At 51.0% G+C, this 15,058-nt stretch overlaps 9 protein-coding genes across 9 annotated transcripts in view; 6 read left to right on the top strand and 3 right to left on the bottom strand.

The window, feature by feature from the left end:
- Positions 1-200: 200 nt before the first annotated feature.
- On the bottom strand, positions 201-311 carry PPTG_22229 (hypothetical protein; the record flags this gene model as incomplete). The annotated part of the gene is made up of 1 exon (XM_008902400.1): positions 201-311. One exon carries the CDS (start codon positions 309-311, stop codon positions 201-203), a length of 111 nt encoding a protein of 36 aa, XP_008900648.1.
- Positions 312-1,905: 1,594 nt separating this feature from the next.
- Positions 1,906-3,050, top strand: PPTG_07952 (hypothetical protein; the record flags this gene model as incomplete). Its single annotated transcript, XM_008902326.1, has 2 exons — positions 1,906-2,333; positions 2,407-3,050. 2 exons carry the CDS (start codon positions 1,906-1,908, stop codon positions 2,570-2,572), a joined length of 594 nt encoding a protein of 197 aa, XP_008900574.1. The 3' UTR covers positions 2,573-3,050.
- PPTG_07951 (hypothetical protein) lies at positions 2,949-3,988 on the bottom strand. Its single transcript, XM_008902325.1, has 2 exons — positions 3,388-3,988; positions 2,949-3,321 (listed from the first exon to the last, which is right to left on the bottom strand). Exons 1-2 carry the CDS (start codon positions 3,948-3,950, stop codon positions 3,027-3,029), a joined length of 858 nt encoding a protein of 285 aa, XP_008900573.1. The 5' UTR covers positions 3,951-3,988; the 3' UTR covers positions 2,949-3,026.
- Positions 3,989-4,711: 723 nt separating this feature from the next.
- On the top strand, positions 4,712-5,855 carry PPTG_07950 (hypothetical protein). Its single transcript, XM_008902324.1, has one exon. The coding sequence runs from the start codon at positions 4,746-4,748 to the stop codon at positions 5,658-5,660; it is 915 nt and encodes a 304-aa protein (XP_008900572.1). The 5' UTR covers positions 4,712-4,745; the 3' UTR covers positions 5,661-5,855.
- Positions 5,780-6,340, bottom strand: PPTG_07949 (hypothetical protein; the record flags this gene model as incomplete). The annotated part of the gene is made up of 2 exons (XM_008902323.1): positions 5,780-6,193; positions 6,260-6,340. 2 exons carry the CDS (start codon positions 6,338-6,340, stop codon positions 5,780-5,782), a joined length of 495 nt encoding a protein of 164 aa, XP_008900571.1.
- A 261-nt stretch (positions 6,341-6,601) lies between these two features.
- Positions 6,602-9,586, top strand: PPTG_07948 (hypothetical protein; the record flags this gene model as incomplete). The annotated part of the gene is made up of 1 exon (XM_008902322.1): positions 6,602-9,586. The coding sequence occupies one exon, from the start codon at positions 6,602-6,604 to the stop codon at positions 9,584-9,586; it is 2,985 nt and encodes a 994-aa protein (XP_008900570.1).
- Positions 9,587-9,681: 95 nt separating this feature from the next.
- On the top strand, positions 9,682-13,935 carry PPTG_07947 (hypothetical protein). The gene has a single exon (XM_008902321.1). It carries the CDS (start codon positions 9,785-9,787, stop codon positions 13,733-13,735), a length of 3,951 nt encoding a protein of 1,316 aa, XP_008900569.1. The 5' UTR covers positions 9,682-9,784; the 3' UTR covers positions 13,736-13,935.
- Positions 13,936-14,202: 267 nt separating this feature from the next.
- On the top strand, positions 14,203-14,589 carry PPTG_07946 (hypothetical protein; the record flags this gene model as incomplete). Its single annotated transcript, XM_008902320.1, has 1 exon — positions 14,203-14,589. The coding sequence occupies one exon, from the start codon at positions 14,203-14,205 to the stop codon at positions 14,587-14,589; it is 387 nt and encodes a 128-aa protein (XP_008900568.1).
- Positions 14,590-14,624: 35 nt separating this feature from the next.
- PPTG_07945 (hypothetical protein) overlaps positions 14,625-15,058 on the top strand; it is a gene marked incomplete at both ends in the record, with an annotated part of 3,029 nt that continues 2,595 nt past the window's right edge. The window contains one exon of the mRNA XM_008902319.1: positions 14,625-14,834. Within this exon, the coding sequence (XP_008900567.1) occupies positions 14,625-14,834 (210 nt within the window). The remainder of the gene's footprint in view (positions 14,835-15,058) is intronic.

Below are 15,058 nucleotides of genomic sequence, written 5' to 3'. Positions count from 1 at the left end.
GAATAGTTGCTATCCCCACCCAGACGAGCTCGAGATGCCTGCGGAGACGCACCTGGGTCCTGCGCGCCAGTCACCGCATTGCGGAAAGACAAACGGTGAGTCGGTGACGGAGAGCTTGGACCTTCGGTATCAGGCACCGTCGCCGTTTTGAAACCATTAGCAGTGGTAGTAGTGGTCACAATAGATGGCTGTGAGTCAGATTACGAGGCGCGCTCCTCGGTGTCCATAGGAGCCCGTAGCTCACCGGGTGCATGAAGAACGGATTGCTCAGGGTGCATCGCATCCACATCGGGTGCTGCGTTGTCGGCCATCGCGGTATCCGTCGGGGTTGGGAGAGATGCGTAGATGTCCACTGTGGAGAGTGGAAGGGGTATTCTTGGGGTGATCTCAATTCGTGGTGCAAGCGAGGCTGCAAATCGAGAATTAGTTGTTGAAATACTGCATTGACCACAGCTTTATTAAATAATGTTGTTGAAATACACAATTTACTAAGTATTGTTGTAAATTTTACAACAATACATAATAAATTGTGTATTTCGAAGAGTCCAGCCTGGTTATGTGATAATAGCTTTAATTTACCTGCAGAATAGGTGCACTGCAACGACTCAGGTACACGGTACTGACTGTACATCATCACAGTACAAAGTAAATGGTGACCGTCTGTGAAGCATCTGCAGTCAGACTGGTTCGTAACATCGGAAAAGGAAATGAAACTGCATGATTGCATTAGAAACTCGTCTTACCAGCCACACTACTAGAGTTGATGTTACGGACACATTAACAGAGCTTAAGCTTGAGGTGGAGTTAATGGTTCGATGTGCAGCAGAGGTTCGTGCAGCTGATTCCAAATGTCTACTTATATATATGGTAACTAGTCGAGGATACCCTCCGCTACATCTAGGCGTTTAGTATTCTGACGTTGCAAGGCACCGCCACTTTCATCAATGTAGATCGAATCTTGTTCGTATAGATTCGTTATACATTTTCACATGGAATTGCATCCTGCAGATAGGCTTTAAAGTCTCTTCTTGCTTTATCATGACCACGTGGACGAGTGATGAATTGGGACGAAGGGTGCCACGATGAAGGCAATATGACGGCGATGACTCACAAGGATGACTGGATCACGTAGATCGAGAGATCGGGCAAACCCGAGATCTCGTGTCTCCAAGTGGAGATTGACGATATAAGTGGATGAACCTGGAAGATCCTGAGTTAGGACAACTGGATCAGGACGATTGGGTCAAGGATCACAAAATTAGAGGTTGCAGTAAACACCGATGGGAGTCAAGAGTTTCAGACTCGGACACTGTAGAGTGGGGTCCTGACAATCCAGGAGTCCGACATCGCAGATCCCTCAGGTCCAATCCACTTCAACATCGCCATGTCCAGGCTGGCCGCGTCACTTGTCCAGTGCTTTTGATTTCATCAGATCCAGCACTGGGTACATCTCCAGATGTTGTCATCTTTGAAGTCTCGTTACTGTCTGGTACTACATAAGGAGATGCTTTCTAAACTTTCGTGAGGGTGCTATTTTCGTTACGAGCGCGTGTAAATGGCGCGATCTCGTCGTCATATCATATCTGAGCTTTGCGTCGGAGTTAGATGCGCACAAATGCTCTCAATCGTTGTTTTCAATAATAATATTTTCCCTTCATAGAAATGACGAATATAATTATTTAAACGAAGCCTTTTTGTATTTCTTTTTATCTAAGGAAATGATGATACTTCAGTATTAGAGCGCTTAAGCAGTTCAGAACGAAACGCAAATCTGAAGAAAATATGATAATTTTTGATCTTTTACGTTTCCTTTCGTTTGGAGGCGACGATTAGTTGCGTCTCCGCTTTTTAAAACGAAGCGGAATCAGTGGTGGGCTTGTGTTATCCTCTCTACAGCCTGTTCTTATGGAATCGGACAGCGACGACGATATCTTCGAGGAACGCCGCGTTGCGAGGGAAATGGTTGATGTTCACGGTTTAAGCGGCTCCATGGGGACTTGGCGACAGCATCCCGACTTTGACACTATGATATTGCATTACTCTGCGATTCAGGGCCACAGTTCTCCATCCCTAGTGTCCGGTTTGACATCGACGTCGTCACAGACGATGCTTGCCTACTCTTCTATCGCTTTACTCAACGGCAACTCCGTCGTCTACAAGCCTCGTTTGGGCTACCAGAAGTTATCCGCACCGGATCAAGCTCCCGTGCCTGTTGTACTGGACTCGAGGGTCTGTGCATCACGCTTTATCGTCTCTCCTATCCAAGTAGATTGTTTGAGTTGTCTAGCATCTACGGACGGTGGCCTAGTGCCCTCAGCAGTATTTTCTACTATGTGATAGGCTTGATCAATACCAAGTGCACGTCGATCCTAAATGGTAGCCTAAATCGGGTTGGACCTATTGCAGGAGTTTTGTCAAGCTGTATATGACCAAGGTGCTAAGCTGGATAGTATCTGGGGATTCGTCGATGGGACAGTACGAGGCATTTGCAGACCATCAGGAGCTCGAGCTCAAAGAAGCGTCTATAATGGACACAAGAGGAAACACGGGCTCAAATTACAGACCGCCGTAACTTCTGACGGCATAATTTGGCATCTAGATGGACCAGTGGAGGGAAGACGGCACGACATAGCGTTGCTACGAAAGTCTCAATTAGAGGAGCGCATCAGGGCTGACGAAAGATTTCAGGGGTATTTTATTTACGGTGACCAGACTTACGGACGGACAGATGTGTTCGTTTCACCTTTTAAAGGATCTGCATTGACACCAGCTCAAACCAAAATCAACCCCTCAATGGCGGTGGTACGGACCTCGGTAGAGTGGTCGTGTGGTCAAGTGACTAACTATTGGGCGGGTGTGGATTTCAAGCGCAAAATGTACTTGGGTGGGGTTCCTGCAGCAACGCTTTACAAGACAGCAGTGGTTCTTACTAATTGTATCACTATTCTCCGAGGGGGAAACAACAACAGTAGATTTTTTGGAGTGGAACCTCCTTCACTGCACGAGTATTTTTCACTTTAACAGTTTCAATACACATACGGCTTAGGTTTCGTCTGGTTAATTGCAGCAGATACCAGCTTTAGCAGAGATTTTGGTTGTGCAGCTTGATGCTGCATCTTCTCACGGATAAACTCATGTTGGCGACGCTGGTGATCAAATTCCTCGCGGCGCAGCTGGAGCTCTTCCCGATGCAGATTAACCTTTTGCTCTTCAAGTTTCCGACGTTCTACAGCTTCTTCCTGCTCATTTTGCAGCAACGTCGAAAGTCGACGGCGTTTCTGAGGTTTCTTTTGACCCCCACCAATTAGTCTTGCGGAGACTCTGTTAGTACATACATAACATCATCACTAGTCAATAAAATGAATCATAGTTAGCAATTATGCGTACCGTTTTTCAGCTGCCTGCATCAACCGTTGACCCGCAGTCTCAATCTCTTGAGTCTTCATGGCAGCATTTTTCTTACTGACTTGTTTCTGAATTGCGGCTTCAGTTTTAAGTTGCTGTAGAACATCATCGTTGTCTGTGTACACCTCACTTGTACCACTGGCTGCCTCGTTACACCCTTTGCGTACAGCATATTGGCGGAGGAGAAGCCCTGTACGATCGCGGCAAGATCGAAAGTTGAAGTTGGTTGACAAACTCTGGTTAAGCCGCTTTGAAACCCCTTTCCACATGGCTGTCACCATCTTACGCTCAACTGTAAATGGAGGGGTCGCTAGCACCTCGACCAACAGAGCTTTGTCAGCAGTGGCGTTGAATCGCGAGCGGAGCTCTACCTCGTCTACTTCCTCGACGCTTTCGGCCTCGTCGTCGTCGGATGCCGCTATTTGTCTCTCTTCAGCAGCTTCAAACATCTCTACAGGCTCATCTTGGCCCAGTTGAAGCGATACAGTGTCGTCCTCGCTCAAGCAATCCATAGAGAAGACGTCGCTGTCTCCAGAGTCTGTCATCGTGTTGCAAACTTGTCGTTGACGCAAAATGATTGGTTATCATATCGTCGTATCAACGCTTGCTTAAGCGCAATCAGAAAATCCGTAACGGATTTTTTTTTTAAAGGTATTTTGTTTCGTGCTCAAAATCGTTTTGGTTCTGCAGCTTAAGCGCTCTATTATCTCAGTAGGGGAGTATTCTCTTGGAGAGAGATACCGCTTTGACATCACTAAATGGAGGAGTTTGCCAGCTCCTCGACCTCTGTTCAAACGGTAAGGAACTTGCCAAATTATCCACGGAACCACAGGTATCTGATTCATCATCGTTTGCCTTGTCGCCGTCGGTTGTGATGTTCTCATCAATCCGCCACAGGACCAGATAATCTCGAAACAACCCAAAGTCACCATCATCTTCTTCATCTAGAATGGCCATTGCTTGACTTTTAATGATTTCGCCGATCAAGAGCTGTCTGTCAGATGTTTTGGGAATGTCGAACAGTGCAAGCCATATTTGGCGCGACTTTGCTGCTCCTCAAGCGCCTGCGCCGTCTTGCTTCTCAAGTGTTGGTGGGGAGTCAAACATGAACCCAATGTCATTATCGAAAAGAACATTGTGTCATTATCGCGGGTGGTATTTTTCTCAAAAAAAAATAATCAAAATTATAGTCCAAAGATTTGTCTCCCCTATTATGGAATATGTGTTTTATCGGTAGAAATGACGAAACGCAGTATAATACTATTCATTAACTCTTAAAATACAAGTTTCGTCATTTCTATTGATAAAAAGAAACCACGACACAAATTTAGATAAAGAAGATGGCGGATCTATCGTTCTTGGCGCGCCTCGTGCTTACAGTGCTGCTCTCGGCGTTGTCGCTCTTCGTGTACAAATGGTTGCAGACTCCATCTCCACCTGCGCCCCAGTCGTCCACTAAACGTGTTAAAAAGCGCAGCAAAAAGAAATCCGCCAAGAAATCCGCATCCTCCGAATCTCCGTCGCCACCTCAACAGTCTCCGCAGAAGCTCCAAAGGTCTGCAGCCCCAGCAAAAGCTCCTGCTGCGGCTGCACTAATTGCCAGCGAGGATGACGTTAGCGATAGCGACTCGGACGATGGGCTCTCCGCCGCGCAGGTGCTAGCCACGCGTAAATTCAAGCCCAAGAACCTCGGTGGCACTCGCCTTGCCCGGAAGATCAAAGCGTCGCTGCCGCCTGCCAACGCCCCTAGATATGCTGTAGATCAGGAGGTGCTGGCCAGGTTTGGCGGCGGAAACGAGTGGTTCCCAGCCACGATATTGGAGCAACGCAAGGGCAACGAGTATCACCTCAAGTACGACGATGGTGAAGTGGAATACCGAGTGCCGGCCGAGTTCATCAAGATTCGGCCGGCCAAAAGCGACGAGAGCAATGATGATAGCGAAGCTGCACGAATTGCTGAGGCGAAAAAAGCGCCGGAAAGTGCTGCAGTACAGGAGGAACTGTCGGACTCGAGCTCGAGCGAGTCGGATGAAGACGGCTGGCAGGTGGTGGGCGCCTCTAGTGCTGCCAAACGCCAGGCGCGTCGCACGCAAGCTGCTGCTTCAGCAGAGCCATTAGTGGATGATCTGACTAAGCGTCAGCGCGAGAACCGCCGTAAGAAGGAGCGACAACGCGAGAAGAAGGAGCTACTGCGTCAACATGCTCAGAAGGACGACTTGGACGCTCGCGCGCGCTGGCGCTACGTGCCGTCGTAAGTGCCATACTCTCGTGGCTCGCTCGATGCATTGCAATTGAGATGGTTTTGATCCAAACGAATCAAACCGACTGTGAACTTAACTAAAAAGTAGCTCAAATGAGTGTTTAGCTACTCTTTTTACATGATAAACACCTGAGGAATGGATGCAGGTCCACGACGTTTGCCACTTGAGATCTGGTTGCCAGCTTCAGAGTCTTCGTTTGGCTTCGTCTTTGAGAGGCTTTGAGGGATGCAGCTCACCTCCCGTGGTTTAGTTACGTACTCATCTTGCAGAATTGTCTTGGCATCTGTGCCGATGCCACGAGTGGGGCGCGGCTTCAGCGAGTCGTACGCCTTTGCTGAAAACTGCTGCTCGTATTGAATGCTCGCCAGCGTCTTCCGGGATGGCCGTGCTTGATTGCTACTGCTATCTCTGGCTGGATCTATTCGATGGTAAATTTTAGTCATAGGCTTTGAAGCCAACTGGGCCTTTGCAGCTCGAGCAGCACGTTGATGCTCTGGCACATGAGCGTATGCCGCTGCTTGAGCGAGCTACAGAAGCACGACAAATGTTATTCTCTAGCAAAGTACGGTTTGGCAAGCTTGCGATAGACGAACCTGGCTGCGGAGCTGTTCCATCTCCTGGTTGCTGAGCCGGCCCTTCACGCCCAGTGTAAGCTTTCCATCGGCAGGGAACATTTTTCAGATGGAATCTCGCTACACAAGAAGAAGAAAATGTATGCACGACTCTAAAATTGTAGCCATCTATACTTGGTCACTTCAACATGACTATAAAAAAGTTGAAGAGCATCATGATCTGCTCCCATACTGTGGCGTTCCTCATAGCGAGAAACTACTTCGTTTTGCATACACCACGCTTGCTGTGTCTGCTGTAAGCCGCGCTTGTATCGATAACAGTGTATCCTCGCTGCAGCACGCGTTTGCAAGAGTGAGGAGAAAATGGATCAACACACTGCATCTGATGATGAGGAATCTCGTGAAGAACTGATGGAGGAGACAGACCAGCAGGAACTGGGGTGTGAAAATGAACAAGAAGATGAAGATGACATTGAAGAAGACTTCATCATGGCGAACTCACACTCCGAACCAGAGTCGTTAGCCTCGCTGCTCGTGAACATGACGGAAAAGGTACAAGAAGAGCGCAGCAAGCGTGGGGAAGTGGAAAAGCGCAATCACTCTCTGTTGATGGAGCTCGATCAACTGCAGAAAGAGGTCCTTGCCCTGCGATCCTCCGTCGCTGAGAGTGAGCGAAAAACTACCACAGTATCACACGATGCAACAGCGTCCAATGGCTCTGCAAGGGATCAACTAGCCCCCGCCATGCTTGGTGATGCGGAAGCTGGCGAGTTCTGCTGGAAAGAACTCCTGGATGCGAAGAAGGCCAAAGAGAAGGCACTCGCGGAAGCCCATAAGCGAGCGATGCAGGTGATGGAGTTGAACGCGTGCATCTCAATGCAACATGATGAACTAGCAGCACTGCGTACCTGTGCAAGAGAAGATCGTGACGCGCTCGAGCAAAGTGAGGTAACAGCAAAAGAACTTCGTCAAGAGAACCAACTGCGAACGCAGGAGACGAAATTGCTGCATGACAACGTAGAACACCTCACGGTTGAAATGGGTAAACGCAGCACCCACTTCAAAGCAATCATGGAGAAGTGGACGGAGGCGCAGGCACAGAGTGAACACCGAGAACGAGAAAATGCTGCTCTTCGGGAGCAACTGCAGACCGCTCGTCAACGCGCTGAACTTCGTGAACGCGAACTAGAAACTCTACGAGACGAGCGCGGTGCTCTACAGCATCAAGCGAACCAACTTAAGGGGGCAGTAGCCGCTAAGACAGCGGAATCCAAGGCCTTCCAAGCCTATGGAGCTAGTGCTCGGGAGCACTTGCAATCTCAGCAAGCAGCCATTCAGCGTCACGCTGTGTATCGCCGACAGGTGAATGGTTTGGCTAGAGATGCCATCACCTCGCTGCGTGGAATGCGAGCCACACTGGCACACACTCGAGCTCCACTTGTGGCAATTCAAGGGGATTTCCGACGATTCCTAGACAGACTTCGTGCCCCCGTCATGGCTCTCGTTGAACGTTCGTCACGATACGCACAGACAGCCCATATCGAGCATGCCCCGTTGCGTTTGGCGTTGTATAGCGCCGAACTGGCACGTCGACATCTTCATGAGCAGGTTTGGCGAGCGAGACGCGATGCTTTGATCATTTGCCAGCTACAGAACGTCGAGTCATCATCAGATACTGTGGCTAGTGATGAAAGGGAGGCAGGCAAGCTAGTGCTTCGTGCCAACTACAGCAACGGTGAACTGTTCCTGCGTGACGGTGGCGCCAACTCTAATGAAGTACTGGGCGTCAAGTGCGACGCAGTGTTCTCCGACAGAGCCCGCGAATGGGATCGGCACGAATCTGTAACCCCACTTCTCCAGTCTGTCATAGACGGATGCAACGCATGCGTCACGACGTTTGTAGGTGCCCCACCACTGCGAATTGGGGGCTCAACAGCCCAGCAAACAGTTCCAGAGTTGCTGCTACGTGAGCTGTTCGCAGCTGTAGGAAGTGATACGCGATTCCATCGAGCCAAGTTCACCATCAGCTTCCTTGCTGTTTTCAACGAGACCGTGTACGACTTGCTAGGACTGGAAACAACGTCAGCTCCACAAACTACAGCAAACGTCTCCGTAGTACGCCAGATTGTGGTGCTGGAGGTGCAGAACGCAGAGGAGGCTCTCGTGGTGCTGGCTGGAGGACGTGAGTATCTCACGACCAATGCAATTCAACAGTTTGGAGAACCTGGTGCAGTACCATCGCTGATCGCGCCGCTTACACACACAATTGCGACGGTTTGTTTGACGTACGAAAACTTGCTTACTGGTGCGGCGCCAGTCAAATCAAAGCTCCAGATCGTTGAGTTAGCGCTAGGGGCTGGCAATGGTGCGAAAGCTGCTGGAAAGCCATCACTTCCTTGGACAGACAATCCAGAAGAGGTTAAACAGCGAGTTGCGGTGGAAAACGGAGCGGAGACGCTTGTGACGGCACTTGCTGAGGTCCGACTGAAAGGTGTGGCCTTCGTGCGCTATCACAGCTCCAAACTCACCGTGCTACTTCAAGATACTATTAAACCTGGAGCGAAGTTCCTCGCACTAGTCGGTCTACCATCTTCTTGTCCAGCTCATGACGCCAACCCTCCAGCGATCGTACGCGTCCTCCAGCAGATGCGTACTGCTGTGGGAGGTGGCGAAGACTCTCGGATGGCCTCACAGAGCAGCAACCGCGATCGCTCACTTGAGGGCTTCATGAATCGCTTAGCACTACAACAGTCACATCTCAGCGATCTCGCTCTCCCGTTCTCGTCGCTCGACATGCAGGATCATGCTCGTCATCGCGCAACTTCTACGACGTGGGACACAGAGCTCGAGATCATGGCTAAGCGATACGGCAAAGACGGACTCGATTCCTTAAATGTGGTGCCTCCCACATACAACCACGCGGAGGTTGAACACGAACAACAGGACCACCAACAGCTATCTCCAGCTGCACACCAACAGGCATCTCCTGCTGCGGTCCACCCGATCATCTATTCGAGCAGTTCTCAACCTCCTCCCACCCCCGTAGCATCGATACACAAAGCGAAACCCTTTCGCAAAGGCGGCAAAGTATCCCGAAACACTAGTGCAACAGTAACGAAGAAGCAGGCAGCAACTATCTTCATGCCGCCACGCGCAGTGCGCTCCGTGTCGATGTCCCGCTCTGGGGCCACATCATCTGCACCTACAGCAGCACCAACGACAACCGCACCGCCTCCGCCTCAATCCATGGGCACAGTGCTGAAAATCCGTCGAGAAACTGCCTCGAGCGCCTTGAAGAAGACCCTGGTCAACCGGAAAAATCAGGACAAACGCTCTCCGTTCCGCTAAGAGAAACTTCAACTACTTGACCTTCACTCTTGCTGTGTTTGATGTGTACCACACTGTTTCCACGTAATGACAAAAATAGCCGCATACAAAAGTCAATTCATTTCTACGGCGGCGGTTTACGTGTCCTCGATCCTTATCATTCGTGAAAAAGATCCCGCCCTACCCAAGTGTCCCCTTTGTCCTGCCCGCTTGTCCGCCATGTCCACGCTCAGCGACGCCGAGATGCTCCAGCAGATGCAGCAGCGTCTGGAGAGTGTAACCGCTGCCAAAGCGGCCAATGCGGCGGCCGGCAAGCAGCTGGACGAGAAGCTGCGTGTGGCCTTCAAGAACCCTCCGCGTCGCCCCAACATGTCGGCGGAGCGTCTCAAGGAGGAGATGGAGCAGAAGGAATGGCACCGCAACACCACGTCCATGTCGGCCGGCGACGAGCGTGTACTGTTGCGCGAGTTGCAGCAACTTAAGGACAAGTTGGCGCAACAGGAGGCCTGCGAGGAGTTTCAAGCCATGATCGACCGCACGCGCCAGGAGCGTCAGGAGCGCTTCGAGCAACATAAGGAATACGAAGCCACGCTGCAGCAATTACAGCAGGGTATCCGTAAACTCAAGCTCGCAGCGCATATCAACAAGCCCGTGGTGGACTTCGTTACCGTCGAGGTGACGGTACCTGCGGACAAGATGGGTGCAGTCATTGGCAAGCAGTTCGCCCACGTGCACCAGATGGAGAAGGAGTGCTGCGCTATGATCGAGGTGGACAATAAGCTGAATACCGTCAAGATCACGAGCGCCCCGGAGCAGGTGCAGGCGGCCAAAGTAGCCATCGAGGACATCACTCTGGCTACCACTCACTCCATTGGCCTGCATCCTGACTCGGTCAAGGTGCTCATGTTCCAGCAAGCCAAGCATCTGCACGAGTTGGAGAAGTCGCTCAAGCTCAAGATCGACATTAGTAGGACGGACGGCATCTTGACCGTGCAGGCCTCGCCAGACAAGGCCAAGCAGCTCAAAAAGGCCATTAACGACTTGACAGCTGGTAAAGTGGACATCTTGCTGCCGTCGGAAGTTGTCCCGAAGCTGATCGGCAAGAAAGGAGAGACGATCAACCAGTTGATGGAGGACACGGGGGCATTGGTGGACATTGACAAGGTGACCAACAACGTGCGGCTTGTGGGCACGAAGGAGAGTGTGGCTAGTGCGGAGAAGTTCGTCCGTGAGCTCATTAACGAGCAGTCGCAACGTGAGAAGAACTTTACACCGGAAGACAGGGATTTATTCAAGGGTCCAGAGTTCTCCAAGTACAAGTTCGAGTTTTTCGCCGAGTTCCTCATGGCCGACAAGGCCAAGCAACTGCGTCTGTTACGTACAGATGCGGCCGAGGCTCGGATCAAGGTGTTCAAGAAGGAGCGTCGCATTCACGTACTGGGCAACAAGAAGCAGATCGACGCGATGGACGATGCGCTTCGTGAACGTCTGAAAGAGTTCGAGCAGCACCACTGGGTGCACGAGGTGGTCGACAATCACTTGCTGAGCCTCATTATTGGCAAGAAAGGCAGCAAGATCAAGGAGATTGAAAGCGAAGGCAAGGAAGGCAACGTACGCATCGATATCCAGGACACGTACGTCTGCGTGTTCGGTGACGATGATGAAGCGATCGGCAATGCCAAGGCGAAGATCATGGAGATCGTGGACAACAACCAGCGCTCGGTCTTCGTGACGTCGCGCTACTTGATCGCTGTCTTGATGGCCTCCAAGCGCGAGAAGCTGTCGGAAATCGAAGCTAACAGCGGCTGCAAGTTGCATCTGCCCCCTCCGCCTCGTGAAGGAGCCGCTCGGAGTAGCGACAGTGAGTCGGATCAGATCAAGATCTCGCTCACTGGTTCACTGGAGTCTATTCACAAGGCGAAGGAGCAACTGGAAGAACTGGACGAGGCTCATCACGTGCGATACCTGCCACTGGATGACGACGAAATTCCGACTGTGATCGGTAAGAAGGGAGAGACTGTGTCGGAACTTGAGAGCAAGAGTGGAGCCAAGGTCCGCGTGCTGCGTGGAACGGGTGGCCAACCTTCTGAGCTCGAAATGATTGGCACAGAAGAGCAACTCAAGACGGTGCAGGAAGCTGTCGATGAGCTCTTACAGACGCAGAACCGCCAACTTCTTCAGCTGGATGCGTTTGCAACGGGTTGTTTGATCGGTAAGAAGGGCGAGCGCATCAAATCGATGCGTCTGGCTCATCCAGAGGCCACGCTGGATGCATTCCCGAACCGTGGCCAGGTCCGCGTCAAGGCTGCGTCCTCTGAAGCTCTCAAGGCCTGTGTTGACGACGTGCTGAAGACTTTACAGGAAACGCACGTGGTCGAGAGTGTCCATGTACCTCGACAGGAACAACAGAGCAATGCAGGATTACCCCGCGGTGTCGCTGGACCAGTTCCAGCAAACTTTACCACGCTATTGGAGAAGCACGAGGCGATTGCAATGCGTCTCCAGGAATTGGAGGCTGAAGGAGGTGAAGGAATGAGAGTGTCTATACAGGACGACGGCAAGGTGGCGAAGATCCGTGGTCCTGCCATGGGAATCGGCAAGATCAAGAAGTTCTTGGAGATGCTGGTGTCACCGGACTCTCACTTCGTGGAGACCATTCCTTTGCCTTCCATTTCGTTTGCCAGTGCACTGGAGGTTAAGGGAGAAGCTGCGAAGCTCAACGATAACGCTTTGCGGATCTGCAAGCAAACAGGATGTGAGCTTCGCATCAAGCGCTCACCGGCAGCTTCAGGCGCGACTGAGGAGGGGACGATCCGCATTGAGGGTACCAATGCCTCTCAGGTGTACGAAGCCAAGGCGGAGGTGGAGACGGTGCTGCAGTTCTACTTCACGGATTGCTTCCAGACTCTCGAAGACCTGCCTCCGTCCATTGCGACACGTATGTACGAACTGTTGCCCACTCTCCGCGCGAAGTACAACGTTGTGTTCTCGCTGCCCACCAAGACCAGCTTAAAGGTGTTCGCCGACTCCAAGAAGAACGCCCAGGAGATCACACAGCAGCTCAAAAAGGACGTCGAAGCCTGGAAGAAGCAACACGTTGAACTGCCAATTGCTGGTTGGCTTGTTCCCATTCTCGTGGGTCGCAACGGCGAGACCATCAAGAAAATCAGCACAGACAGCAACGCTCGACTGGATGTGAGCACTCCATCGCCTTCTGGCTCTCGTCATGATGACCGTGTGCTTACTATCAGCTCGAGGGACAACGAGGCTATTAAACTTGCGACTGAGAAGGTTCAAGAACTGCTCACTCACAACAAGAACATGTCCTCCGTTGTAGATGTCAGCAAAAGCAAGCTGGATGTGGCGCTATCAGTCAAGAAGGACGCTGCCAAGGGCATTCAGTTCCACGTAATTGACGGCGAGAAGAAGGGAGAATTGCAGGTTGTGGTGTACGGCGAAGACCACGATGAACGCGAGCGGATAGTGGAGAAGATTGAGCATCTTTTGGAGATCTTCGTGGTCGAGACTATCGCCCTTCCCACTACTGTGTCGCCAGCCTTCGCGAGCTCCATGGTCGGCTCATTAATCGGCAAGAGTGGCGCCAATATTCGTGCTCTTCAAAAGCAATTCTCAGACGTGATGATTGACATTCGTCGTAGTGACAACTCGATCACTCTAAAGGGGCCAACGGATGAGGTTGCAAAGGTTCGCACTGTGATGGAGGACAAGATCCAGGAGCTACTGCGCAATGAGGAGGAGTTCCAGCAGCGTCGCAGTAGTCGTTACCAGCAAGAGACTGAGGAGCAAGAAGAAGACAAGAAGAGTAGCGCTCGTGACGCTGAAGTTAGTGACGAAAACTCACAGCCGAACACGCAGCAACAGCGAATGCCACCGAAGCGTGTTGGCCCTGTGGGTGGCACTCCAGCGATGGGGGAAGTCAAGTTGACCAAGAATCAGCGTCGACGCATGCGTAAGCGCGCCGAGAACGAAAAGTCTGATGTCTTGTCCATGCTGGTAGGCAACGGCCAGGGAGATTCGACCACGACGACAACGACGACTGTCAAGACCGTGACCAGCAACGGTGCTACGACTACCTCCACTACCACCACGACAAAGGGGAGCAATGGTGGATACTACCACTCGTCCAGTGGATACTCGTTGCGCTTGTAAGTAGCTCGGCCATTGTTAACCGTGTGCTTATGTCAAAATGCAGACGTGAAATGTATTGTGCCTTTCCAAAGTTTTGGCCAATCTGACCTTTAAAGGCTGGTCCTAAGCAAGGGTGGGTAGGGCTAAAGGTTGGATTTGAGGACGAACTGGAGTTGAATTGCTAAGCCAGGCCACTAAATAAAATGATATTTCACCAATAACACTGTTTGATTTTGCCGACTACTTCCTCCATTCAAAAATGATTGGGACATATGCACCAAAAGAAACGCAGATTTGTCAAAATCGCACGAATGTTCTCGCTGATTGGCTCAATCCGTAGAGGGCGATTAGAGCTTTACAGCCATACAAATTTTATTTTTGTCGGCAAAAAATTGGTGGAGCTGTGATGGTTGGTGTGCGCTGCCTCGACAACTTCATTTTACATTTACTCGCTGAGCCGTTAGTTTTAAAGTTTTTGTGCCACAGAGATGCGGGAACCCAACCTCACTGATCAGGAACGTCGGGCAGTCGTTCAGGACATCCTGCTTGCATTTAGGGACGGCAAGGTGCCACATGGAACGTATGCGAGGCTAGCACGCAAAAACGAGTGCCACAGACACACGGTTGAGCGAATTTGGGCGCGCTACTGCGGAAATGTAGCGGACGGTGTTGCTGACGGAGCCCCCGAGAGCAGGATCAAGCAGAAGCCTGGCCGTAAACCGTATGATCGAGCAGAGCTGGCAGCAAAAATTGGTGCGGTTCCCGTGGCTGACCGCCAGCGAATCGAACGTACTGCTGCTGCCGTCGGCGTCTCGACAGGGCTACTACATCTGCTACTCAAAGAAGGCCACATGACACGTCGTACGACTGTATAAAGCCCCAGTTAACCGACATCCAGAAACTTGCGCGCATGCGATGGATACTGATCTTTATCGACGAGCATACCTTCGAGTTCGAGGGTATGTATACCATGGTGCATATGGACAAGAAGTGGTTCGACGCTGACGTCGACGAGCGACCCTATTTGCTCCTTCCCGATGAAGAGCCACCCGCAAGACACCGCCAAAGCAAGCGGTTCGTGCCCAAGACAATGTTCTTGGCAGCTGTCGCACGCCCCCCGGTAAGATCTCTCTTTTCTTATAAACTACTGAACCAACTGACATGATATTAAATGGGTATTCTTGCTCTGAGTGCTGTTGGCGGGGACCCATTCCTGCAAACAAATAACTCGGACAAATAATAAAGTGTTGTTGCAATTGTTCGAATCATTATTGACGTCTACAAAAACTAATTGTCCCAATCATTTTTGAATGGAGGAAGTATGATCCAATAATACTTGATTGT

This window comes from Phytophthora parasitica (genome assembly GCF_000247585.1).
Source record: "Phytophthora parasitica INRA-310 unplaced genomic scaffold supercont2.13, whole genome shotgun sequence".
Lineage (NCBI taxonomy): Eukaryota > Oomycota > Peronosporomycetes > Peronosporales > Peronosporaceae > Phytophthora > Phytophthora nicotianae.
Note: the sequence above shows the minus strand (reverse complement) of the source record. Positions and strands in the feature narration are given on the sequence as shown.

Coding starts and splice junctions, on each gene's coding strand:
- PPTG_07951 (XM_008902325.1), bottom strand. CDS start 3,950: ATGACAGACTCTGGAGACAGCGACGTCTTCTCTATGGATTGCTTGAGC. Junction 3,322..3,387: donor ATGCAGGCAGCTGAAAAACG/GTACGCATAATT, acceptor ATGTACTAACAG/AGTCTCCGCAAGACTAATTG.
- PPTG_07950 (XM_008902324.1), top strand. CDS start 4,746: ATGGCGGATCTATCGTTCTTGGCGCGCCTCGTGCTTACAGTGCTGCTC.
- PPTG_07947 (XM_008902321.1), top strand. CDS start 9,785: ATGTCCACGCTCAGCGACGCCGAGATGCTCCAGCAGATGCAGCAGCGT.